The sequence below is a fragment of the Hippocampus bargibanti genome, linkage group LG06 (assembly GCF_051943395.1).
Source record: "Hippocampus bargibanti isolate YZ-2025 linkage group LG06, ASM5194339v1, whole genome shotgun sequence".
Lineage (NCBI taxonomy): Eukaryota > Metazoa > Chordata > Actinopteri > Syngnathiformes > Syngnathidae > Hippocampus > Hippocampus bargibanti.
This window is the reverse complement of record NC_142739.1, coordinates 30,138,532-30,164,873: the sequence shown is the minus strand read 5'-3', so window position 1 is coordinate 30,164,873 and position 26,342 is coordinate 30,138,532. Positions and strand designations below refer to the sequence as shown.

Sequence of the window (26,342 nt, the reverse complement as noted above, 5' to 3'; positions counted from 1 at the left end):
TCTATGAATATGAAATAAAACGCGGACGAACGATGAAAAATCATACAATTTTGGATGCATTTGCGACCGGTATTTAGACTTTAATGTCGTGTCTTCCCATTGTCCATTACAAAGTGAAATAGCTGTTTTCGTTTGAAAGTGCTGTTTGTATTTTTTTTACTGGTTAGCATTCAACCCGTCAATTGTGCGGTTTCGGTTTGAATTCTCGGTTGTAGCCTTTTCTGTAGCGTTTGAATGTTTCTTCACGGCTTTCGATTGAAAGTCCACATCACCAATAGATTCAACATTTTCGACAGGTGTGAATAAAAGTGTGAATTGGGTGGCAATCAACCCACGCGAAAACGTTCCCGAAAATGGAGCGAAAAATATTTTACACTCACCACAAAATCACGAGTCTGCAACCAACTTGCTGATACACAAATGATGTAAAAATAACACGTCTTTATTTTACTTTTTTTTTTCATAACTATCGTGAAAAAATGTCACTTAACCGTAATAAAATCGTCCAAAATGGGGAAGCGATTGTCACGCAAAATCTCTTGTTGGTATGTGAAGTTGACGACTCATCGTCTCAATTTGTTTGACCAGGAACTGCTTGTCACGACCCTCCTGTGAGGACGGGGCAAAAAAAGTGGTCGGACCACATAAATGGACAAAAAAATAGTAATTTATATATTTTAAAAAAATAATAAGTGTGGCTTGATCACATCTTACCTGTTTGATTTGAGCTCTAAGCAAAGTAACAATTTTTCCATGAACAGCAGCCAGAGCGATGACATAACACATCACGACGCTGAAAAAATAACCCATTGACATTGATGACATTCAATGAATACAACATGAGTTAGACCAGCACTAAAATCATTTAAAAACAATTTTGGAATGATGAAATGAAAAAGTGATTTTGTTTTCACCCAGAATTTGGACTGAGTACAGTGATACATTGGCTTACGAACTTCATAGAGTGTGTAAGGCGAAAAGTGTGTATCCCCAAAAATAAATTCCCATAGGAAACCATTAAAAGGAGAATAATCCGTTCACATGTCCCCATAAAACATAATTCATCAGCATTCAACACTTGATGAGGAACGTAACTTTCTTCTTTCACCATCTTGAGGAATGATCCCTTGGAGGTGCTTTTTCTGCCATAATTTTACCTAGTTCTTCATCAATTGTGTTCTGTTTAGCTGGGTTGATAGCTTTTTGCATTAAGTGTACAGATGGCTTGTGCGGGTTATTTGTGGAGCCTGATTGATGGGATATTTTAACCTTCCATTCTACACTCTGCTTTTGAACTATCAAAGTTGAAACGAGTCCAAATTTCACTGTTTTCTATCAATTTTCTCACCATTTCACTTTTGTTTTTTTTTGTTTCAAGCTCTGTCATCTCCCTTTCGTGTGTGTGTGTGTGTGTGTGTGTGTGTGTGTGTGTGTGTTTTCTCTCTCTCTCTCTGTGTCTGCCTGTCTCTTTAATGTTTAACCCCCCACCCCACACTGCTGGTTCTTGACCAATCACGTGGCTTTAGCCGAAGACTAGGGGTGGGGAATAGACGACAAAACAGTCGGCCACCATTTTCTTGTTAGAACGGGCTCGTTTGCGAACGACACATCACTCATTGTGGCAGCTCTGTGTGTATCCCGAAAAATAGTTCGCATGCCAAGGTAAAATGTTCATAAATGTAACGTTTGTAAACCGAAAAGGTTGTAAGCCAAGGGCTTCGTAAACCGAGGTATCACTGTACAAATAAATGAGGTTGTAAGAAAATAAACACTCATGACATGCGACTTGACTGACCAGGATAAGGCAAAGAGAGGCACGGAGAATGCCTGGGAACCAACGAAGAAGAGAAACTCCTGCGTGGTTTCCGAGAGGCGGTAAAAAGACGTCGGAACGATGGCCCACATGTAAGGGAAGAAGCGAAAGGGTCCGCAGCCCATGGATGGATGGATCCTGAAGAACCAAAACAAACTCGTCAACATCCGATTGGACAAGATTTGACAATGGTCCAAGGCAACAGACTCACTCGGCCACGCTGTAAACCAGAACCAGAGTGGCCATGGCCCATCCCAACAGCAGCACCACCAGGAAGAAGAAGGTGGAGGTGGTGGAACGGAACGTCTTGAGTGCCGGGCGGCAGTTGGAGAAGAGTGTGACCTGACGGGGGGACGTGACGCAGACGGGAGGAACTCGTTAGTTGAACGATTGCGGGATTGGAAGCCAGCGACGTGAAGCGGCGTTTAGCTGTTGTTTGTTTGCTTGCTTATTTTTGGCTGCCGCTGCTCACCCGCACAAAAAAAAGTTCTTATCCCGTGACTGTAAAATGCCCTTGAGAGTTTTGAAAGGCGCTTAGAAATGAAATGTATTATTATTATTAATGTATTTACTTATTTGTATATTATTTATGATATATCTTTTTATTATTTATTTACCAGTTTATTTATTTATTTGTTTATCTATTCCTCCATCTATTTATTTATGTATTTGCTTGTATATTTAGTTATTCATTTATTTTTATTTATTTATTTGATTGTTTACCAATGTATCTATCTATTTATCAATTTATTTATTTACCTGAAGTTTTAGTTATTTTATTTACTCACTGTTTATTATTTATTTATTTGTTTTCCTGTATATTTAATTATTTATCAGTTTATTAATTCTGCTATTTGTTCAAGTATCCATCCATCCGCTATTTTTTTCTATTTTATTTATTATTCTGATTTATGTATTTGTTTGTTTATAATTTATCGATCTATTTATCTATTTACCTGTTTATTTATTTATATATACTTATTTGTTTATTATGTATGTTCATGTATCTATTTATTTATTTGCCTGCATATTTATTTATGCATATATTTATTTATTTATCTGTTTGCTTATTTGTTTATCGATCCATTCATCTAGGTATTTATTTGTTTGCCTGTATATTTAATTATTTATCAATTTATTAATTCTGCTTTTTTTAATTTTGTTTATGTATCCATCCATCCATCCGATTTATTGTTGATATTTTATTTATTATTATTCTGATTTATTTGTTTGTTTATAGTTTAGCGATCTATTTATCTATTTATATCTACTTGTTTATTATGTATTTATTTATCTGTTTGTTGATGTATCTATTTATTTATTTGCCTGCATATTTATGTATTTATTTATATATTTCTTTATTTATCTGTTTGATTATTTATCTATTTGTTTATCTATCCATTCATCTATGTATTTATTTGTTTGCCTGTATATTTAATTATGTATCAGTTTATTTATTTTTCTATTTGTTTATGTACCCATCTATCTACTTTATTTTTTAAATTGTATTTATTATTACTCTGATGTATTTATTTGTTTGTTTATAAATCTATCGATCTATTTACCTGTTTATTTATTTATATGTACTTATTTGTTTATTATGTATTTCTCTGTTTTTTGATGTATCTATTTATTTATTTGTTTGCCTGCACATTTATGTATTTATTTTTTTTTTTGTTTATCTATCCATTCATCTAAGTATTTATTTGTTTGCCTGTATATTTATTAATGGATTTATTTATTTGTTTATTTATTTGAACAATATCTAGCTTGGGTGTTTTTAATTCCTTAAAAAAAAGAGATGGTCGTTTAGAGATCTTATTTTGTTTTGGTTTGGTAGTCTTTGTGATATTAAAATGAACTGAAATATGATAAATATGCATAGAACACAGAATTGAGGAAGTGCGGCGCGACTTGGTTAAGTGACCTTCTTGCAGTAGAAGAAGATGACAAACTTGGCCGTATTAATGAGAGGCAGCAGGGGGCAGAAGAGAGCCCCCATCCAGACCACCGTCTGGCCTTCCACCAAGTTCAGCACGTTGGCGGACACCACAAACTGCTGTCGCCCCACCCATCGAGTCACTTTGTTGGACCAGTTGTCCACCAGCATCCTGTCGAGTATAAAATCAAAGATGGCGGCGGTTCTCCTCCTCCCCAAAACCCCCGCCGGCAAAAAAAAAAAAAAAAAAAATATGAGAAAAGCGAGTCCATTTTGACGCACCTGCGAGGAAACTCCACCAAGACCAGCTCGCCGATGGTGACGATGAGGTTGAAAATGGTCAACTTGTACATTTCTTGCCCCACTCGCGTTTCCCAGCACTGACAACAAAAATTGCAATATGTTATAACAATAATAATACAGTGATACCTCGGTTTACGAACCCCCTGGCTTACAAACTTTTCGGTTTACGAACGTTACATTTATACAAACTTTTTTCGTAAACGGAGGTTCCTCAATGAGTGATGTGTCGTACGCAAACGAGCCTGTTCTTCTAACAACAAAATGGCAGCCGACTGTTTTTGTTCTCTATTCCCTGCCCCCACTCTTCAGTTAAAGCCACGTGATTGGTCAAGAACGCAGCAGTGAGTAAGAAGTAGAAAATTATGTTTGATGGGGACCTGGGAACGGATTATTCCCATTTGAATGGTTTCCTATGGGAAATAAAATTTTGGGATACACACTTTTCGCCTTACTCACTGTCTGGGAACCAATTAAGTTCGTAAGCCAAGGTATCACTGTACATAATAATAAAATAGCCAACAGATAGAGTGATAGCTAGCTAGTTAGCTGTATACTGTACCTAATAAATAGAAAAATAGATAGCTACATAGCTAATAGATCGCTAGATAGATAGCTACATAGCTAATAAAATGCTCGCTAGATAGCTAGCTAATAAATAGCTAATAATAATAATACATTTCATTTCTAAGCGCCTTTCAAATCTCTCAAGGACACTTTACAGTCACATGATATTTTTTCTGCGGGTGAGCAGCGGCAGCCACACGCGCCAGTGTTCACTGAACCCGGAAGTAACATAAATAGCCAACAGCTAGATAGATAGCAATCTAGATGGCTATATAGCTAATAGATAGCAAGCTAGATAGCTAAGAGCTAGCTAGCTACATAGCTAATAGATAGATAGATCGCTAGTTAATAAATAGCCAACAGATAGATAGCTAGATTGCTATATAGCTACTAGATAGAAAGATAAATAGCTACATAGCTAATAGATAGCTCGCTAGATAGCTAGCTAGATAGCTATATAGCTTTATCGGCACCCAAGCATGAAAAAAAAAACAAAATGCGAAAATATTGGGGAATGGATTTTCAATTCCAGAATAAATTAGTGAATGGCAGGGAATGATTTTTTAAAAAAAAGAGCTGTGTGGCTTTTGTGAGCGCTCACCGGGTACTCGTCGTGGTTGTAATGACACGGAACGCACTTGGCTTTGTCCGCCTGGCACGTGATCTGATCCCAAAGGGTGAAGAGCAGAACTCCCAAGCTCACCAAACGCAGCAACACCGACCTTCAACACGACGCAGCGCAATGACGGACAAGCGCCACATCGGCGGGTGTCTGGTTGTTATGGCAACGCAGATTCATTGAACGAGAACCGATCACTTTTTAACAAATAGGCGGCGCAAACCTCAGCAGAGCCAGAACGACGGCGGTGCTGGGCGGGTAGCGCTCGACCAGGGCGATCTGATCGCAGAGCAAAGGAACCAGGAAGTAACCGGCGGTGATCGCGATGGATGGTAGATACTCCAAAATTAAACCCAGAAATCCCATTTCGCCGCGCCTGTTCTGTATGGGGACAATTCAGAATAAATACATAAACAAACAGATACATAAATATACAAATAAATGCATAGACAGCTAGCTAGCTAGATAAATAGATATATAGCTAGCTAGATAGATAGCTAGTGAGCTGGGTAGATAGGTAGCTAAATAGCTAGCCAGGTAGCCAAATAGCAAAATAAATAGCCAGATAGCAAAATAGCTAGCCACATAGCAAAATAGATAGCCAGCTAGATAGATAGATAGATAGATAGATAGATAGATAGATAGATAGATAGATAGATAGATAGATAGATAGATAGACAGACAGACAGACAGACAGACAGACAGACAGACAGATAGATAGATAGATAGATAGATAGATAGATAGATAGATAGATAGATAGATAGATAGATAGATAGATAGATAGATAACTAGCCAGATAGTTAAATAGCTAGCCAGATACCCAAATAGCTAGACAGTTGGCCAAATAGCTAGAGAGATAGCTAAATAGCTAGCTAGCGAGATAGATAGAGCTAGCGAGCTAGATAGCTAGCTAGCCAGATAGCTAAACAGCCAGATAGCTAAATAGCTAGCCAGATAATGAAATAGTCAGATAGATAGCTAGATAGATGGATAGATACGTAGATATATATAAATAGCTAGTCGGGTAGCTAAATAGCTAGTTAGCTAGACAGACAGACAAGTGCTGACCTGACTGTAAACAGTGGCCACAAAGATGCCGAAGCAGGCCGCCCCGATGAGCCCCAAAGCAACAAAGCCCATGACGATGCGAAGGGAGTACAAGACCATCTTCTGACACAAGGTGAGAGAGGCCGCTCTCTTCTTCATGAGTTGCTCCTCCAGATCCACCTGAGTGGACCAAAAAAAAAAAAAACTGACGTTGACAGGCCAAAATTGCAATTCTTTTGTTTGATGTTGACTTTGACACCAAGCGACCTCGGAACACTTTTCCCGATCTGACCTGCAGTCGAAAGTGAATATGTTTCTGCTTCAACTTGGTCGCCCGATCTCCAAGGCAACCGTAGTCCCATCCGGTGAACACGATCACGCTGTAGTTGCCCGCGGAGCCGCCTCCCGTCGCCACGGCAACGCGGGCCGCCGTCCCCATCCTGCGTGAGAGCGTAATTGCATCGGTTTGTTAGCTTAAAGGACAACCGACGTCTCCGGACAAGTTGTGTCCGTAATTTGTAAAATGGCTTCAAATGACTTCTACTGAGCGTATTTTACAAAGATTCCGCCGCATATAGCTATATTTGACGTTTTACGACTCGCGCTGAATATTCAGGAAGTCTTGTTTTTGAGTTGGTGATGAGTCCTCACGTTACGTCACTGAAGGAACGCCCCTGACCGAAAAAAGGACACATTGTAGCAGTCCTTCCATTACGTCAATGCATTTTGCTCTACTTGTTCGGTCTGAAAACTTCGTGTTGCACCAAAAAGAGGCAGAAGAGGGCGACAAAGTTCCGTGTAAGGAATTAATCAGCCCAACATTCCCCCCCCCCCCTATTGCCTCAAAATGGCACAGAATAAATTCTTTAATCGATTGCAAACATGTATGCTTTCCTCTTCAGAACTATTTGAATCATATTCATAACTGGATGAGTATATTCTCCGAATCTGAAGCCATTGTTTTGATTCTCCAGCAAGGCAAGACGTCTTGGGGTGATGTCACGAACAAGGGGGCGGGACCTTCTGAAACTGGCCACTTCCGGGTTCATTTTTTGTTGTTGCAGATTTTGGACACGTGAAGTCATTTTTATTGGTGTTTTGCATTTGACTAAAAATATCATACTGCGTGTTTTGGGTATTTTAGATGCTATAAAACGTTTTTCTGATGTCAGTTAGGAAACAAAAAAGTAACGTCGGTTGTCCTTTAAATGGCGAACGTAACAAAACCAAAGCGAATTTGTTGTGCGACCGACCGAGCTATGATGCAGATGAGGCAAAATGCAAAGTAGAAGACGACCGTGAAGAGGTAAGCCAGCGGGATGTTGTAGGAGAAGTCGCTGTCGCCCAATAGCGTGTTGCTGTAGTAGCCATAAAACAGGTATGAATACTCCATGAAGCCCTGAACACGGGGAGAACATGGCACAAAAAGGATATGAGAGAAAAAATATTTTTTTTTGGGGGGGGGGGGGGGGGGGTGTTACTAAAATGTAATTGCACATCCAGAACAGTAGGTGGCAGGAGCATGTCACTGTCAGAGAGCACGCATGAGCAGTCATAATACTTAATATACATAATACATACAGAAATAAATGAATCAATAGATGAATAAATAAACTAAGAAACACGCAAAAAAATAAATAGATAAAGAGATAAATAAATAAACAACCCAGAAAATAAATAATCTGATAAATAGTCAAATAAAAAAAAACTACATAAATAAATAAACAAATAAATAACCAACGCATGAATACATGAACAAATAAACGAATACATCAACAAATAAATAAACAAAGAACTAAAGAGATAGATAAATAAATAACTGATAAAGCCACAAATAAATAAATACATAAACAACCCATAAAATAAATACACTGATAAATAAATAGATACACAAATAAATGAACAAATAAACAAGTAAATTAATAAATGAATAAATAAATAGAGAAATACAAAGAAAACAAACACACATGAATAAATAAACAAATGAATAAACAAAAACAGACAAAAAGAAATGAATAGAGAGATAAATAACTGATAAATCCACAAATAAATACATAAATAAGCAACCCAGAAAATAAATAAACAGATAAATAGTCAAATAAACAAATAAATATAGACATAAATAAATAAATGAATAAATAAACAAATAGTAAATAAAAAGTAAATAAGTAAACAAATACATACATACATACATACATCCACCCACACACACACACATACACACACACACACATACATACATACATACATAAATGAATAAATAAATTAATAAACAGATAAATAAACAAAGAAAACACAAATATATGAATAAATGAATAAATCGCTGAATAAATAAACAACCAAATAAACGAATAAACAGATAAATAAAGAAACACATAACCAAAGAAATAAACAGATGTATAAATAAATAAATGATAAAACCACCAATAAATAAACAACCCAGAAAATATACATTAATAGTCAAATAAATAAACAAACACATAAATAAATAAATAAAATAAAAGAATAGATAAATAAATAAACAAATAAATAAAATAAAATAAAATAAAATAAAATAAAAACATGTGTCCTAATTGAAATGTTGTCTGCCGTTGCAATTTCAGCGAGTCGGGTGGCTAATAGGTTTCTCACCGTTCCCGAAAGGAAGTCAAGGACGTAGTCATAGAACACCACCAAGCCTTGTGGATTAGGATGATATTTCATACATTCCTCGGGCCCTGCAAAAGACGTGCGCAAAAGTGTCGCGAGGCCTCAACGAAGCCCACGTACATATCGGACGGGGGGGGGCGCGGGGGTTTACCGGTGTGGTTCGCAGGGCTGCCGTGCGCAGATCCGAGGACCACGCTGGGGACGAATACCAACCCGGCGATCAGGAAGAAAGAAACTAAATTGAGGAGCACCAGGAAGCGCAGGAACAGGAAGTAAGACTCCACACCGCCGCCAAAGTTGCCTGGGGGGGAGGGGGGAGGGTTAGGGGGTGAGATGGGGGGATGAATTGTATGAATGGAAAAGATGAGAAATTGCCAAAAATGTTGAAATGTTGATCAAGTTTCAGTTGAAAACAATTCGTTGGGAAAATTTGGGATGGTGAAAAAAATGTAAAAAAAATCCCGGATGATCGCAAAATATGAGAAATGATGGTCAGCTAATGATGATGATGATAATAATAATAATAACGATAACGATAATAATTAGATAGCTAACTAGATAGGTAGCGAGCAGATAGCTATATAGCCAATAGATAGCTAATAATAATAATAATAATAATAATAATCATCATCACCATAATAATAATAACAATAATAATAATAAACCATTTGATTTCTAAGCGCCTTTGAAAACGCTCAAGGTCACTACTACTACTAATAATAATAATAATGATAATTAGATAGGTAGTGAGCTAGATAGCTATATAGCCAATAGATAACTAATAATAATAATAATAATAATAATAATAATAATAATAATAATAATCTATTTGATTTCTAAGTGCCTTTGAAAACTCTCAAGGTCAATATTAATACTAGTACTAGTACTACTACTACTACTACTAATAATAATAATACATTTCATTTCTAAGCGCCTTTCAAAACTCTCAAGGTCACTATTAATATTATTAATAATAATAACAATAATAATAGATAGAAAGCTAGCAAGCTAGCTAATAATAATAAGAAGTTAGATAGCTAACTAGATAGGTAGCGAGCTAGCTAGCTATATAGCCAATAAATAGCTAATAATAATAATAATAATAATAATAATAATAATAATAATAATAATAATAATAATAATAATAATACTAATAATAATAATAATAATAATAAGTTTTATTTATAAGCGCCTTTCATGATGATGTGGTGTACCTCCAATCTTCAGCAAAGACTTCCTCCACAGCATGAAAAAATTCAGGAACTCTGCGGTCATAATTTGGATTTTCTTGATCATTTTGCGCTTCTTTTGTTTCCAGGACGTCATCTTGGAGGACGCGGTGGGCACGTACATTTCTTGAACCTGCCTGGATACAAAAAAAAAAAAAACAATGCACACGGCGATCGAAAATGTGTACTATATATTGCGGTGTATAAGGCGCACCCTCAATAAATGGTGTATTTTCGACTCTTTTTCCATATATAAGGCGCACCTTCAATGACTGACATGTTGAACTCATTCACTGACATTCAAAAATGTATTTGGGAATTGAAAATATGACTCAGAGCGCCATAGTTTTTTTTCTTGTTTTGGTGCCGATAAAGCGCTGGCCACGGCCTCTGGCATTTTTTTTTCCTTCCACAAGTGGGCAGCATTTCTGCTTTTTTTTACATGTTAGCACAAATTTATTTGGGAATTGAAAATAGGACGTAGAGCTCCATAGTTTTTTCTTCTTGTTTGGGTGCCGATAAAGCGCTGTTGATGGCATCTGGCCATGTTTTTTTCCTTCCACAAGGGGGCAGCATTTCCCCTTTTTTCCATGTGAGCGCTTTGTTCCAGCTTCCGCTGTTGTTAAAGCGCTATATAAACCAATATGTATGTATGCTCATTTCAAGTTCATATAACTCCAGACCCAAACAGTTTATGAATTAACTCTTTTCCTGATGAAAGTAGAGTGTCTAAGCAGTGTCTGAAATAACGTCTGCCCGGACGCCCGGTGCGTGCAACTTTTACGTCAGACGTACAATTTACAGAACGTCTCCGCCCGGGTGGCCGACAACTAAATCGAACGATTGCTTCATTCCGATTTCGAAATCTTCGTTCAGATTGGAAATTTCGGAATTGCGGTTTGGCAATTTGCATACTCGGCAGCCAATCAGAAGCCTGCATTGAATAACTTTGTGCTTCCGGGTGCATTGTGTCTGTGTAAGCTCTCAGTCGTACAGGAGTGGTCCATCGATGAAAAGGTTTCTTCAGCCGTCATCTGTACTTCTTTGAAGGTGTCGGACGTTTCGCTTCTCATCCGAGAAACTTCGTCAGCAAACTAAAGTCGTACTGGTAGCTTAGGCCCTTATATATATATATACCTACTGTCCAGACATGGCGGTGCCGGACTCTGCTATGATAGGTCCCTGCTCTCAGGTTGGGGGGAGCAGAGGACTACTCCCTGCAGCTCCACTGATTGTACCTATTGTCCTGACCAACGACTGCCCTGATTGCCCTATTCGCTCTGGTATCACCTCATCAGCATTGCTAATCCTATGTTACCTAAGCAGGCTATTGTATGAACGATCCAAATTGAACCTTATCCCACCATATCGGTTTAATGAAGGATTTAGTTGTTTTATGAAAATCGCTTCTTTTACTCGTTTGCATATAATTTTCCAAAGTAGAGGGCCAGAACCTCAGCCCCAGAAGATTCAAAAGACGCTAACAAAATGTATGACGCTACAAAACAGAAAGAGGAGTTCACGTGGCTTGTAACAGACGACGCAACGCAAATTAATTCACAAGAAAAAAAAAGAAGAAATAAATCAAAATCTTTTCTTTTCATACCTCACAGCTCTTTTCATCAGCATGGGCAGAGGGACGGTGCGCAGCTCCCGAAGTTCCTGACCCGATTCTCTGCCGCCATCCACTTCTTCGTCATCGTCCACATGGTCATCCTCCCCCCCTGTTGCGGCCGTCGGGTCCCAGTTGAAGTGAGGGTAGTTCCGGTTGGACCCCCGAGACGAAGGACGTCTCGATCTCGCCGATCCATGCTCGTTAGAGTAGACGTAATCTGCGACTGTATAATCAAGGATTATGATCACATGGAGCGCTGTGGGCGGGGAGAGATCAATACTTACTTTCGGCGTATTCATCGTCGGCATATGTTGGTCGGTGTGGGTCCATTTTTTTTTGGTGTAAAATGGGCTGTAATTGTGAGTACAAGTCGAAATAAGAGCAAGGCAGAATGTGTATTGTATTTCCGGGATTGTCTTTCCACTCCTTTGATGGACTTTACTCTCTTAAAAGAAAAACACACACACACACACACACATACTTCCTTGTATTCCATTGTGCGCTTTAACCCATTCTCAACCACAATAATACAGCATCGGTTATCCCATTCAATGAATAAATACATAGAGGGGAATTGTGTGTTAAAATACATACTCGGTTTACGAACGCTTTAGTTTACAAACTTTGCGCCTTACGAACATTAAATTCGCAAGAATATAATCTTGGCATATGAACTAGTTTTTGGCAAACCACACGGAGCGCCACGGTGGCTGGCGGATTAGTTTTCGGCGGATCATTAAACACTTGATGAGGAACGTAGCCTTCTTCTTCCACCATTTTGAGGAATGATTCCTTGTAAGCTTTGGCAGCTTTATCGTCAGAAGTGGCTCCCTCACCATGACGACGAATGACACTATGAATCCCTGTACGACGCTTAAAGGACAACCCACACCATATTTTGTTTCCTAAGTGACATGAGAAAAACGTTATATAGCATCTAAAATAGCCAAAACACGCAGGCTGATATTTTTAGTCAAATGCAAAACACAAATAAAAATGAGTTAAAGTGTCCCAAAACTGCCACAAAATGACCCCGGAATTGGCGAATTTCAGAAGGTCCCGCCCCCTTGTTTGTGACGTCACGGCAGGACGTTTTGCCTTGCTCCAGAATCAAAACAATGGCTTCAGAGAGGTCAGATTCAGAAAAAAATCCTTTCTTGTTACTCATACAGTTATGAATATGATTCAAATAGTTCTGAAGAGGAAAGCATAAATGTTTGCACTCGATTAAAGAAGTCCTTCCGTATCAATTCCAGCCGTCAGGGCTCCAATATAGCGTCCCAGAAAATGCACAAGATGGCGCCCGACCTCCGTTCGAAATAGGCTCATTTGTCTGCTGGGAATTCACGTCAACTAGTATCAAATAGTAGTCTTGGTGCAACACACAAGGATTCACTATCGCGTTATTTATGTGTTTTCCTTCTAATTTTGCCATCAACACAAAGTTTTCAGATGAAAAAAAGTACCCAAAATGCATTGTGTGTCGCTTTGTCTGTCAGGGGCGTTCCAGACGTGACGTCACGTAGGGGATCGTCACCAACTCGAAAACAAGACTTCCTGAATATTCAGCGCGAGTCTTAAAACGTAAACTATAGCTAGATGCGGTGGAATCTTTGTCAAATACGCTCAGTCGAAGTCATTTGAAGTGATATTTGACAAATTATGGACGCAACTTGTCCGGAAGCGTCGGTTGTCCTTTAAAATATCTTTTCTACCATTGATGTGATGAGTTTAAAAAAATAATAATAACAATGAAACTCCTGTATGTTGTGAAGTGGGTCTGAATTTTGCTCATTGCGAGTCAAAATCAGTCCGACGACAGCTAGTATCTTAAAAAAAAAGCTGAGTCACTCATGTCGCCAAGCATGATTGAAAATATCAAAAAATATGAAATTGATAAAAGTCTTGAGCAAACGGCATTCGTCCAGTTGAATAAAGCGACATCCCGTTTGCTCAGTCGTGTTTTTCACTTTTGTCATCACGCGTTATTTTCGATTTTTTATCCACTTTATCTCCTCGCTTGGCTCCCTGGAAGACCCCGCCCACGATCATACATCCCACCGCCAACACGTGGATGGCGAAGTAGATGGACGACCAGTAGCTGATGGTGTCGGAGGCTTTGAGGAGGACGAATCCCATGCACATGTAATCGTACGCCCGCATTTTTAGGAACCAGTGGATCCAGTCGAAGATTTTCTGACCGCTAGCACCTAGCCTGACGCGGACCGACGCCTCCATGGCCGACTCGGCGGCGATGCAAAGCGGGATGGTGAGGAAGGAGAGGTAGTATCCGGCGTGCAGGCCGTGCCAGTAGGCGCTGATGAACATGGTCCAACCCGCCCTGGGTACAACGTACACGTGTTATTTCACGCTCGGGCTAGTTTGACTCTAGAGAAGCGTCAAAGGCGGAGGCGGTTTTGACGTACAGTGATACCTTGGCTTACAAACTTAATTGGTTCCCAGACAGAGTGTGTAAGGCGAAAAGTGTGTATCCCAAAAATTAATTTCCCATAGGAAACCATTAAAATGAGAATAATCCGTTCCCAGGTCCCGATAAAACATAATTTTCTAATTTTCTAAGCCTTACAACTACACCAAATATACCTTATTTTTTGTATAATAAATGTGCTATGGTATGGTATAATGAAAGAAATAAACTGTACTGTATAATAAAGTCGTTTTATTTACCTTTGTGATGGTTGTTGGTGAATGGTTGTTGGCTTGATGGAATGGAGTGGCCGCTTTCATCAGCATTAAACACTTGATGAGGACCGTAGCCTTCTTCTTTCACCATCTTGAGGAATAATCCCTTGTAGGTGCTTTCTCTGCCATAATTTTACCTTGCTCCTCATCAATTTCATGACTTTGCTGCTGTCAAATATACATCTATACTATACTATGTACAGATGGCTTTTGCGGGTTATTTGTGGAGCTTGATTGATGGGATATTTTAACTTTGCAGTCTACACTCTGCCTTTGAACCATCAAAGTTGAAACGAGTCCAAATTTCACTGTTTTCTATCCATTTTGTCACTCTCTCTCTGTCGTGTGCCTGTCTCTTTAATGTTTTAATCACATCCTCCCTCACTGCTGCGTTCTTGACCAACCACGTGGCTTTAACCAACGACTGGGGGCGGGGAATAGAGGACCAAAACAAGCCGGCTGCCATTTTCTTTTCGGAGAACGGGCTCGTTCACGAACGACACATCACTCATTGTGGCAGCTCCGTGTGTATCCCGAAAAATAGTTCGTATACCAAGGTAAATTTTTCATAAAATTCACGTTCGTAAACCGAAAAGTTTGTAAGCCACGGAGTTTGTAAAGCGAGGTATCACTGTATGTTGTGAATCAAAACAAATATTTCTCGCCCTCACCTGAGAGTGTAGGACTTGAAGGGGGCGTTGGGGTAGATGTAGTGGTGCAGCCACCATTGCACCGTCATGTTCCAGTAGCGCATGCCGTGGCGCACCTTCACGCAGAAGTCTGTGTTGTAGCAGTCGATGTTCTGGATGGTCTTAAAGTCGTAGGTCTCCTCGCTCGATGGGTCGAGGCTTCAAGGGAGGCAGAAACATTTCCCGTTAGGGTGGTGGTGAGTTGTGGTTTGTTCATATGTCGAGGGATAAGTAGATATAGATGTTGTGGCTGTCTTTACAGCAGCTCCAAGATTTTGTTCTTTTCTTTTCTTCTTTCTTTCAAAACTTTGCTGTAGTGAATTGTGAATTTCCCCATTGTGAGACCAATAAAGGTTATCTAATCTAATTGAACGTATTCTAATGTAGTTTAATCAAATCTAATTTAATCTAGTCTAATGTAATGTTATCTAATCTAATGTAATATAATTTAATCTAATAAAATGTAATTTAATTTACTCTGATCTAATCTAATGTGATATAGTTTTATCTATTTTAATCTAATAAAATGTAATTTAATTTAATCAAATCTATTGTAACATAATTTAATCTAATTTAAAATAATTAATTTAAAATTTATAAAATAAAAATAAAAATAATAAAAAATTTAACATATAAACATGTAATTTAGTTTAATTTAATCTAATCTAGTTTGATCGAATTTTATTTAATATAATCTAATGTCATGTCATCTAATCTAATTTAATCTAATAAAATTCTATGTAATTTTATCTAATCCAATATGATATAGTTTTATGTAATTTAATCTAATAAAATGTAATTGAATGTAATTACTTTTAATTTAATGTAATTTAATAAAACCTAATCTAATCTAATATAATGTGATATAGTTTTATCTAATTTAATCTAATAAAATGTAACTGAATGTAATTATTGTTAATTCAATGTAATTTAATCAAACCAAACCTAATCGAATCTAATTGATATAGATATAGATATAGATATAGATATAGATATAGATATAGATATATAGGGGGTTCAGTATCTTGCGTAAGAACACTTGGACAAGGCTTCAATGGTTGGGAATTGAACCCCGATGTTATGAGCCGACCACGTTGAGGTACCCGTAGCGGACGGTGGGTCCTCCGCCCGGTTTGGACTGAGCCCGTTCTGGATAGCAGCCCAGACCGGCGCTGATGCAGCCGGCCTCCGCGCCGCACCAGGCGGCGTAGAAACGCATCCTGAACACGAAGAAGACCACCACCATGTAGAAAAACCTGAGCAGACAACAAGGGTGTTGGTGAAGGGGGGGGGGGGGGGACAGCAAAATCCAACAAATCAGCTGTAAAATCACCTGAACAGGAAATGGTGATCCAGGAAGTGGACGGTGCGGACATAAGACAGCGGGAAGGCGGCGTTTACAAGCAGGAAGAGCGCACCGTAGACCGGGACCAGTTTCAGCCGCTCCAGGCAGGGAACCAATCCAGGCAGGGATAACGGTTTGGGCTGCTCCAGCCAGTCCGTGTACGTTTGGAAGCGGAAAAATGGACCTTTTCCGGGGATTTGGAGAGAACGAGAAAACAAAGTCATGAAAGGACAATGAGCGACGTTCATGAACAGTGGAGATAATAATAATAATACATTTCATTTCTAAGCGCCTTTCAAAACTCTCAAGGTCATTTTACAGTCACAGGATAGTTTTTTTTCTGTGGGTGAGCATGGTTTCCTATGGGAAATTAATGTTTGGAAGACACACTTTTCGCCTTACACACATTTTCTGGGAACTAATTTAGTTCATAAACTGAGGTATCACTGTATTTTGTGTAATTTTAAGGCTTATTTTGTCGAAAAAGATGTTTTATGAGGACCTGAGAACGGATTATTCTCATTTTTAATGGTTTCCTATGGGAAATTGATGTTTGGAAGACCCACTTTTCGCCTTACGCACATTTTCTGGGAACTAATTTAGTTCATAAACTGAGGTATCACTGTATTTTGTGTAATTTTAAGGCTTATTTTGTCGAAAAAGATGTTTTATGAGGACCTGGGAACGGATTATTCTCATTTTTAATGGTTTCCTATGGGAAATTGATGTTTGGAAGACACACTTTTCGCCTTACACACACTTTCTGGCAACCAATTAAGTTTGTAAGATGAGGTATCACTGTATTTAATGTAATTTTAAGGCTTATTTAGTAGAAAATATGTTTTATGGGGACCAGGGAACGGATTGTTCTCATTTTAATGGTTTCCTATGGGAAATTAATGTTTGGAAGACACACTTTTCACCTTACACACACTTTCTGGCAACCAATTAAGTTTGTAAGATGAGGTATCACCGTATCCTCTTCGAAGCGACAACAGCTCACCCGTCACTCACCCGTCATGACGCCCACGTAACAGTAACTGTAGGACAAGATGTCGTAAAGCGACGGCTCCCGAGACAGATGAGCAACCATCGCAGACCTGCAGAACGAGCTCACTTCCTTTTTCTTCTCCACGTGGAAGCCGTGCACCTCGTTGGCCAGGCTCACCATCTAAGATGGGAGAACGCGGACCAAAATAAATACAAATACATAAATAATAACCATCTGTATTTTTGGATTGGCAGGTCGTGGTGTACCTTGAGGGTGAGAAGCAGCTGCACGGCGTTGGCGAAAGGCGTCGGCGCTGACAAACCGAACCATGTGGCAAGTCGGAAGAAGAGAAGGTAGAGAAACGTCCAGGCGAGACTCAACGTGGGCGCCATCCTTCATGCACGGACGAGAATGTCATTCAAATTTAACTCATTCACTGCCAGACGTGCAAAAATGTGTCCACTCCAGTTTTTGTCATTGTCACTCCAATTCCAGGACCCACAGAATTTTCAGTTTTAGGACTACATAAACATTCAATGCAGCATTAGAAATCTTAGTCTCTCTTCTTTGATCAGAAAAAAAGTTAATTCCTAAGTGATATGTGTCTGGAGTTACATGAGCTTGAAATGAGGGCAGATGACATAAATACAATGCAATATTGGTTTATATAGCACTTTAACAACAGCTGAAACTGGAATAAAGCGCTAACATGGAAAAAATTCAGTTTTAGGACTATATAAACATTCAATGCAGCGTAAGAAACCTTAGATGCTCTTCTTTATTCAAAAAAAAAAGAGTTAATTCCTAAGTTATATGGGTCTGGAGTTATGTGAACTTGAAATGGGGGCAGATGTCCAAAATACAATGGAGTACATACATATTGGTTTATATAGCGCTTTAACAACAGTACTAACATGGAAAAAAATAGAAATCCTGCCCCCTTGTGGAAGGGAAAAGAACATTTCCAGAGGTCTGGCCGGTGCTTTATCAGCACCCAAGCATGAAAAACAACCCCAAAAACTCTGGAACTCACTTCGTCCCAACAGTCATATCACTGATTCTCTTCCCACCTGCAAATCCCATCTCAAAACCCACCCATTTTAAATTGCATTTTCTGTGTAGCTCGATCTCTTGTTTCTATTTATAATTGTTCAGTGATACCTCGGTTTACGAACGTTAAATTTATGAAAATTTTACCTTGGCATAACAACTATTTTTCGGGATACACACTGAGCTGCCACAATGAGTGATGTGTCGTTCGCAAACGACCCCGTTCTCCTCACAAGAAAATGGCAGCTGGCATGTTTTGGTCCTCTATTCCCCGCCCCTAGTCGTAGGTTAAAGCCACGTGATTGGTCATGAACGCAGCAGTGAGAGAGGATGTGGTTAAAACATTAAAGAGACAGGCACACGACAGAGAGAGAGTGACAAAATGGATAGAAAACAGTGAAATTTGGACTTGTTTTAACTTTGATTGCTCAAAGGCAGAGTGTAGACTGAAAGGTTAAAATATCCCATCAATCAGGCTCCACAAATAACCCGCACAAGCCATCTGTACACTTGATGCAAAATGCTATCAACCCAGCTAAACAGAACACAATTGATGAAGAACTAGGTAAAATTATCGCAGAGAAAGAACCAACAAGGGATCATTCCTCAAGATGGTGAAAGAAGAAGGCTATGTTCCTCATCAAGTGTTTCATGCTGATTAAACTCCATTTCATCAAGCTATCCACCACATCACAAAGGTCAATAAAACCACTTTATTATACAGTGCAGTTGATTTCTTTAATTATAATACCATAGCACATTTATCAGGTGTATTTTGTGTAGTTTTAAGGCTTAGTAAATTAGAAGGTCAAAAATTATGTTTTATGGGGACTTGGGAACGGATTATTCTCATTTTAATGGTTTCCCATGGGAAATTAAGTTTTGCAATACACACTTTTCGCCAAACACACTGTGTGCTAACCAATTAAATTCGTAAGCCAAGGTATCACTGTATTCTATTTATTATAGTACCTATGCTTGTCTCTGACTGTAAAGTGTCCTTGAGAGCTTTGAAAGGCGCTTGAAATAAAATGTATTCTAATTATTATGATCAAATTTACTTGTAAATGGCAGCCATTTTCATTTCCAATAAATAACAATGTAACAAATAATAATAAAAATACCGCCGGGTACCTCCAGTTGCTCTTGATAATAATCCACGTTCCGATGACGGTCACCAGCGAGTGGAGGGTGTGCACTTGACAGGTGGCGATGGTAATGGAGAGGCCCACAAGCATGGCAGCGCCTTGCTTTACGGGAGGACCTGAAAACAAAACATGGATGGAGAACACACAAGGAATTTGACTCCAGTAGAACACGCTGCACTAGTATCATCATAAGAAAAAATGCAGGCACTACATACTTCTATTGGGGTGACTGTTTAGAGAGTTAAAAAAGTCCATTTCACGACTGTGATTGAATAAATAGTTAAATAAATACATCGATAAATACATAGAAATAGATATAAAGCTACCTAGCGCTGCAAAATCTAGCTAAAGAGATCTTTAGCTAGCTATATTGCCTAGCTGGCTAGCTATCAATTAGCTATCTAGCTAGCTATATAGCTATCAAGCTCGCTAGCTAGCGATCAAGCTCGCTGGCTATTGGCTATCTATTGGCTAGCTTTCTATCTATTTGAGTTACTTCCGTGTTGCGTGAAGGCTGGCGCGTGTGGCTGCCGCTGCTCACCAACAGAAAAAAAATTATCATGTGACTGTAAAGTGACCTTGAGAGTTTTGAAAGGCGCTTATAAATGAAATGTATTATTATTATTATCATTATTATTATTATTATTATTATTATTATTATTATTATTATTATTATAAGGAAAGAAAGATTTCAAATGACACTCACTGAGGTAACGGAAAAGGAATCCGAGCGGGATGGAGGCCGCTAGGACTCCCAAGTACACCAGCTCATCGGGAGACATCGTTGCTCTGCAAAAACAAAAAAAACAAAAAACATTTTGTTTGAAACATCTTGTATTAAAAAAGCTTCGCAGACTCGTGTCACAAAAGATAAATTCCGAACCTGAACTACGAAAACATCCCATGGCGTTCGCTTTGTTCAGTGTGCAAGAAAATGACTACAAATGAATACACTTGAGAAAGAACCAATAGTTTGGATGTAAACTACTGTATACGGTGATACCTTAGCTCACGAACTTAATTGGTCCCCAGAAAGTATGTGTAAGGTGAAAAGTTCGTCTGCCAAACATTTATTTCCCATAAGAAACCATTAAAATTAGAATAATCCGTTCCCAGGTCCCCATAAAACCTAATTTTCTATGAAATAAGCCTTAAAACGACACAAAATATACATTATTTTAAGTATAATAAATGTGCTATTGAATTGTAATGAAATAAATAAACTGTACGGTATAATAAAGTCGTTTTATTGACCTTTGTGATGGTCGTTGATGCCATTGCCTCTTCACGCTATCCGAGTGAAGTTGCCATGCTTTCTCGGCGATAATACCCTCACTCACACGGTCCCCTGCTAGCTGCTTTTCGTTAATCCAAATCAACAGATATTTTTCAAGCTCTTTTATTGCCTGAGACAGTTGCTTAGACAACACCGAAACACCCTTAGCCACACGTAGCAATGGTCGACTTAGCGTACTAGTACTGGGACGCTAAGTTTTTATCATCTTTCTTGTGTTCTACTGTAATTTTCTTTTGTATCCTCTTCGGCTTAACACTAGCCTGTGGTGGGGTCTTTTTCAATCCCATAATAGCAAAAGTACTCCACTTGATAACAAACCACGTCTGCATTCAAAGAAAGGGGGTGACAAAAACTACTCCGCCAGCCACCGTGGCGCTGTTCGACCGTGTAGTTTGGTGTTCATCCGCCTAAAACTAGTCCGCCATCCATTGTGGCGCTGTGTGCTTTGGTTCGTCCACCGAAAACTAGTTCGTCAGCCAAGACTATATGTTCGTGAATTTAATGTTCGTGAGGCGAAAAGTTCGTGAGCTAAAGCGTTCGGAAGCTGAGGTATCACTGTATCTTGTTTCACTAAATACATTGAAAATTGAGATTTTCATACAAAATCAAATGTAAAAAAAACATCTGCCTTTACAGGTACATTGTGTTCTTTTAGTTTCTAAGCAAAGTATTAAAATTATAATAAAACACCTCTGTGCATCACATATATTAGGCGAGGTCAATTAATCGACCTAAAAGTAGAAAAAAACTGACACCCTGACACTCGTTATTTCTGGTTTTAATGCTTTGTATGAATGAGGAAATTTTAGTTTGAGATAGGCCACAAAGAGTGATGTAACATTTGCAAGGGAAATTTGAGGTTTTGTCTTTTTGTAGTTAGGTTGCATATTTTTAACCTACGAATGGATGTAGAATGAAAACTATGCACAAGGCCAAATGATTTTTATTCGCCTGAATGTAGAATTATGTCAATATTGATTTTTAAAAAACGCTGTATTGGAAAACACACACATGGACAAGTCCCATATTGTAGGGATGTGACAAAATATTTCAATAATTCATCACACATTTTCTAATAACATATTAAAGTGAATTTAAATAGCTTTCAAATGATGTATAGATTAGTGTTCTATAACAAATAAGGAAATAATGGAATTTTTAATTTTCGAAAGATGAGGGGATTTTCTGTCTGTAATTACACAGTTAAAACAATGAAAATCTTCTTTATTACAGTTTAAACTATCATAACTTTCTTAATTTTTGGCAGATCTTAACGAATAAGGTACCATTGGAAAGCCTTTGAAACTATAAACAAGAACATAAGACAAGAAAAGTTGCAAAATATAAATTAGCAAATATCGAATGCAGGCATATTTTCGTCAGAAATCAAAAATGGCTGTCACTGAATACTAGGTAAGAAAATTGCGAGCTCTACAAATATATATGCTAATGCTTCTTTTTGCTTGAAAGTTGGCAGTTATGGAGAAAAGTATATATTCTACCACTTCTATTAGTTATAAAAATACAACTTACTCATTTTATAAACTGTAGTGCGTAAACTTCAATCAATTTCTCCCCGTTTCTCGTAGTCGTATTCGGAAATTTCAAGAACCAGCATGGAAGAAAACGCGTAACTACGTCAGCATAAACTGCCTAGCTTGGAAAATCCCACGAAAACCACGACGTACTTCACAAAAATGCAATGATATAAGACTGCGAGTACAGAGTGTGCTCGGTTCACTCGACAGAAACAATCGCGGTAGCGGACCAAGATATTGTGAATATACTGTAGTTCGAAAAGAAGTGAAAGTATGCACCCGGGCGGGAAGCCGCTTCACAAAAAAACCGCACGACAGCGTAAAACATTCCATCCAGATTCGACAGGCGTAATAAATTGACAATATAAGAGTTTGTGACATTACGCCAGCATACTTACATCTATAACTGCTCGGTGAAGACGAACCCAGCACTGCTTTGCCATTCAGATTCAGACAAGTCCCCGCAGATTTCAACGAAGCATTTCCTGGTTTGTGACGTATCGCTTCATGATTGGACGCGGCCATTTTAGGTTTGCGGTAAACACGGAAGTTGTCTTATTTTTTTTCAATTTTTAAGATCCAAACTCGATCGATCGTGGTTTATAAATTTACAACCGTGCAATTATCAGGAAAATGAACACGAAAAAAATAAACTAAGAATAAAACGACTAATTTTGTTGTTCAAATCCAACATTTATTGAAAGAATGACAACAGGAAGTACGACAACACACTTCCTGATTGGACACATCCCTTCTTAATCTTCCTCTTCATCATCAGCTCCGCCACCTCCTCCTTGTCCCTTCTTGGAATTCTTTCTCTTGACACGGCCTGGACGTCCGCCGCCGTATGGAGACCTGAGGGAGAAGTCAATGTGCTTCTGGCTGTCCAGGCGCACCACGAAGGAGGGGATGTTCACCACCTGCTTGCGCACACTGTGGGGAAATTGCAAGAGGGGGAGGGAGATTTAGAACCAGATACTTCATTGAAATTCACATTTGAGGCCTTTTTTGTTAATATGGGCAAGATACACGACTCATTTTGGGGATTTGGATGAAATATCAGAATGCACCAAGAACATAAAATGGTGCATCATAATGTGGACATTTAAAGGACAACCGACACAATGTTTTTGTTTCCTGACACCAGAAAAAACGTTTTATAGCATCGAAAATACCCAAATCACGCAGGCTGATATTTTTAGTCAAATGCAAAACACCAAAAAAATGACTTGGTGTCCGAAAACTGCCACAAAAATGAGCTCGGAACTGAGGATTCAGAAAGTCCCGCCCCCTTGTTTGTGACATCACGCCAGGATACTCCTTCACAAACTGCCTTGCTCCAGAATCAAAACTTCAGAGAGTTCAGATTGGGAGAAGATGCTTTGTTACTTATCCAGTTATGAATATGATTCAAATAGTTCCAAAGAGGAAAGCATAAATGTTTGCAATCGATTAAAGAAGTCCTTCCGTATCAATTCCAGCCGTCTGGACTCCAATGTAGCGCAGATAAGATGCACAAGATGGCGCCCAAGCTCCATTGGAAATGGGCAGATTTGTCCGCTGGGAATTTGTGTCAATTTACATCTTCTAATTTCAAGACCAACACTGTGTTTTCAGACGAAAAAAAAAAGTACCCAAAATGCATTTTGTGTCGCTTTCTCGGTCAGGGGTGTTCCTTCAGTGACGTCACGTACGGACTCGTCACCAACTCAAAAACAAGACTTCCTGAATATTCAGTGAGAGTCTTAAAACGTAAAAATATCTTTGTAAAATACGCTCAGTAGAAGTCATTTTAAGTGATTTTAACAAATTGTGGATGCAACTTGTCCGGAGGTGTCGGTTGTCCTTTAAAAGTCTCTGTGAATCTTGACATATCAACTAACTTTGCAAGTAGTGTAGTTTCACGCAGGCTTCATTGACGAGGAATTCTTGACACCACAGTCAATCTGCTCACTTAAAAATCTTAATCATCAGCCTTGAGCGTCACCCGCAACTCATTGCCCGAGGTGCAACCCGTGCCTTACCTAAACAGCCCTCCCCCTGGCATCAGTTGGCAGGATTGGCTCTGGGCAATCAAATTCTCTACTGACAAGGTATACGACTTTGATGCCGAATTGACCTTGGTGATATTTAACCCGTTACTCAGCGGAGGGTGTTAAAAGGCGGCTGCGGTCCTCTGATGGAAGAGGAAGCATGGGGCATCACAGCAAAGTCTCCAATGTGACGACGTGGGTGTGATCAACGTACCGGATGTGCCTTTGGCGGATAAGCACGCGGGCGTGGTGGATGCTCTTGGCCAGTCCAAGTTTGAAAACCTGAGTTTGAAGCCTTCGCTCCAAAAAGTCTTCAACTTTCAAACCCAGGATGTAATCCAGCTTCATTTTGGCCTCATCCAACACACCGATGCGCACCAGGCGCCTGAGCAAGGCATTACCTACACGTGCAAAAAAAAAGATTTAGTTTCCCACAGTAAAAAAAAAAACAATGTAATATTTCAGGGAGGACAATAGGCCTCATTCACGAGGAATTCGCGACCACACTGGATATTCAGACAAGTAAGAATTAAATCACCGGCTCAGGCATCATGAAGGATTTTAACACAAGTTGAAAGGACGATTACCTTCAAACAGACGTTTGGGTTCTTTCTCATCCAAAGTGAGCAGCTCTCTGGCAGCTTTACGAATCTTAGCCAGGGTGAATTTGACCCTCCACACTTCACGTTTGTTCCTCAAGCCATATTCGCCTAAAAAAAAAAAAAAAGATCACAGGGCCAAGATTGTCATAACGCAAATGGGTCAACGTTTATAACAATACCGGAACTCCGGCCGACACCCTACAACACTGCAACTGATTCGGTTCCTTCTTTCCTTATTATTTTTTTAAACGTTAGCATACTTTTAATTGAGTCATTTCAAACCCATTTTCTATGAAATAATTCAATTACCCCATCACGGTACCACAGATTTGCAATGAGCCATTACACACCAATGAGTTTCAACTCCTGGTCGAGACGGGACTTCTCAAAGGGACGGCGGGGGGTGACATACGTCTTGCGGCAGACCCAACTCCTGGCAACGGGCATGGTTGCTTAGAAGAACCTGAATGACAAGAGATAATTTGCTTGTCAAAGTATGTCACATAAAAGTTGTTTTGATAACCATCCATGCCCATGACAGCTTATGTGTGATCACAGGTTGAATGTGTCATGCAAAAATATAATTAGCTAAAATCAAAGTCACAAACTGAATTATGATAAACCGTCACAGCGTTCCGCTGCCATTTGGCAGAAAATTAAGCTTCAGAGACACTCGTTAAAAACATCGAATATATAATTCGCATGATTTAGAACAAATGCGAGTAGGCCGCACGTAAGCCAGACCACGTTGGCTATCCATGAGACTTGCTAGCATTAGCATCCGATTTAGCATTTTAATAGACGACACAACGCTATGTTCTAGTTTAGTTAGGACTCAAAAAGTCAAGTCTATAACTTCTTAAAAATTACAATCGCGAGTAAATGCCATTGAAAAACTAAATTAGACGAGTTGATCGAGCAAAAAGCCAAAATGAGCTTTTCGTTACCTGCTTCGATCAGGGTCGCGTAGTAAAGAGGAAGTGAATGGCGGCCGGCAGCGGTTTTATACTGATTTGAAAACTCATATCCCGTCATGCTTTTCAACAAGCAAACGGAAATGATGATGTTCGCTTGACGCCCTCTGTTGTCGGGAAACAATATCTACTTACAAACGCTGCAACAAATGTGGAGGAATGCATTTGACGTCATTCATTTCTTTTATTTTAA

General features: G+C 38.9%; 3 protein-coding genes across 4 annotated transcripts; all 3 read right to left on the bottom strand.

Annotated features, from left to right (window-relative positions):
• Positions 1-163: 163 nt before the first annotated feature.
• Positions 164-12,242, bottom strand: tmc4 (transmembrane channel-like 4). Of its 2 annotated transcripts, none has more exons than XM_088998974.1 (16): positions 12,064-12,242; positions 11,771-11,996; positions 10,150-10,301; positions 9,087-9,236; positions 8,918-9,003; positions 7,540-7,685; positions 6,579-6,726; positions 6,308-6,466; positions 5,462-5,619; positions 5,221-5,341; positions 4,035-4,132; positions 3,741-3,924; positions 2,025-2,155; positions 1,796-1,951; positions 715-793; positions 164-609 (listed from the first exon to the last, which is right to left on the bottom strand). In XM_088998974.1, exons 1-16 carry the CDS (start codon positions 12,107-12,109, stop codon positions 526-528), a joined length of 2,124 nt encoding a protein of 707 aa, XP_088855100.1. In that variant the 5' UTR covers positions 12,110-12,242; the 3' UTR covers positions 164-525. The 2 variants fall into 2 exon arrangements, with proteins under 2 accessions (XP_088855100.1, XP_088855099.1); XM_088998973.1 differs by having other exon boundaries at positions 165-609; positions 11,771-12,002.
• Positions 12,243-12,260: 18 nt separating this feature from the next.
• mboat7 (membrane bound O-acyltransferase domain containing 7) lies at positions 12,261-23,019 on the bottom strand. The gene is made up of 9 exons (XM_088998975.1): positions 22,939-23,019; positions 20,412-20,494; positions 19,692-19,821; positions 17,774-17,900; positions 17,531-17,687; positions 16,505-16,700; positions 16,275-16,427; positions 15,154-15,330; positions 12,261-14,120 (listed from the first exon to the last, which is right to left on the bottom strand). The coding sequence occupies exons 2-9, from the start codon at positions 20,485-20,487 to the stop codon at positions 13,733-13,735; spliced, it is 1,404 nt and encodes a 467-aa protein (XP_088855101.1). The 5' UTR covers positions 20,488-20,494; positions 22,939-23,019; the 3' UTR covers positions 12,261-13,732.
• A 193-nt stretch (positions 23,020-23,212) lies between these two features.
• rps9 (ribosomal protein S9) lies at positions 23,213-26,163 on the bottom strand. Its single transcript, XM_088999462.1, has 5 exons — positions 26,123-26,163; positions 25,526-25,638; positions 25,161-25,283; positions 24,788-24,974; positions 23,213-23,473 (listed from the first exon to the last, which is right to left on the bottom strand). Exons 2-5 carry the CDS (start codon positions 25,620-25,622, stop codon positions 23,296-23,298), a joined length of 585 nt encoding a protein of 194 aa, XP_088855588.1. The 5' UTR covers positions 25,623-25,638; positions 26,123-26,163; the 3' UTR covers positions 23,213-23,295.
• Between the last annotated feature and the right edge of the window lie 179 nt (positions 26,164-26,342).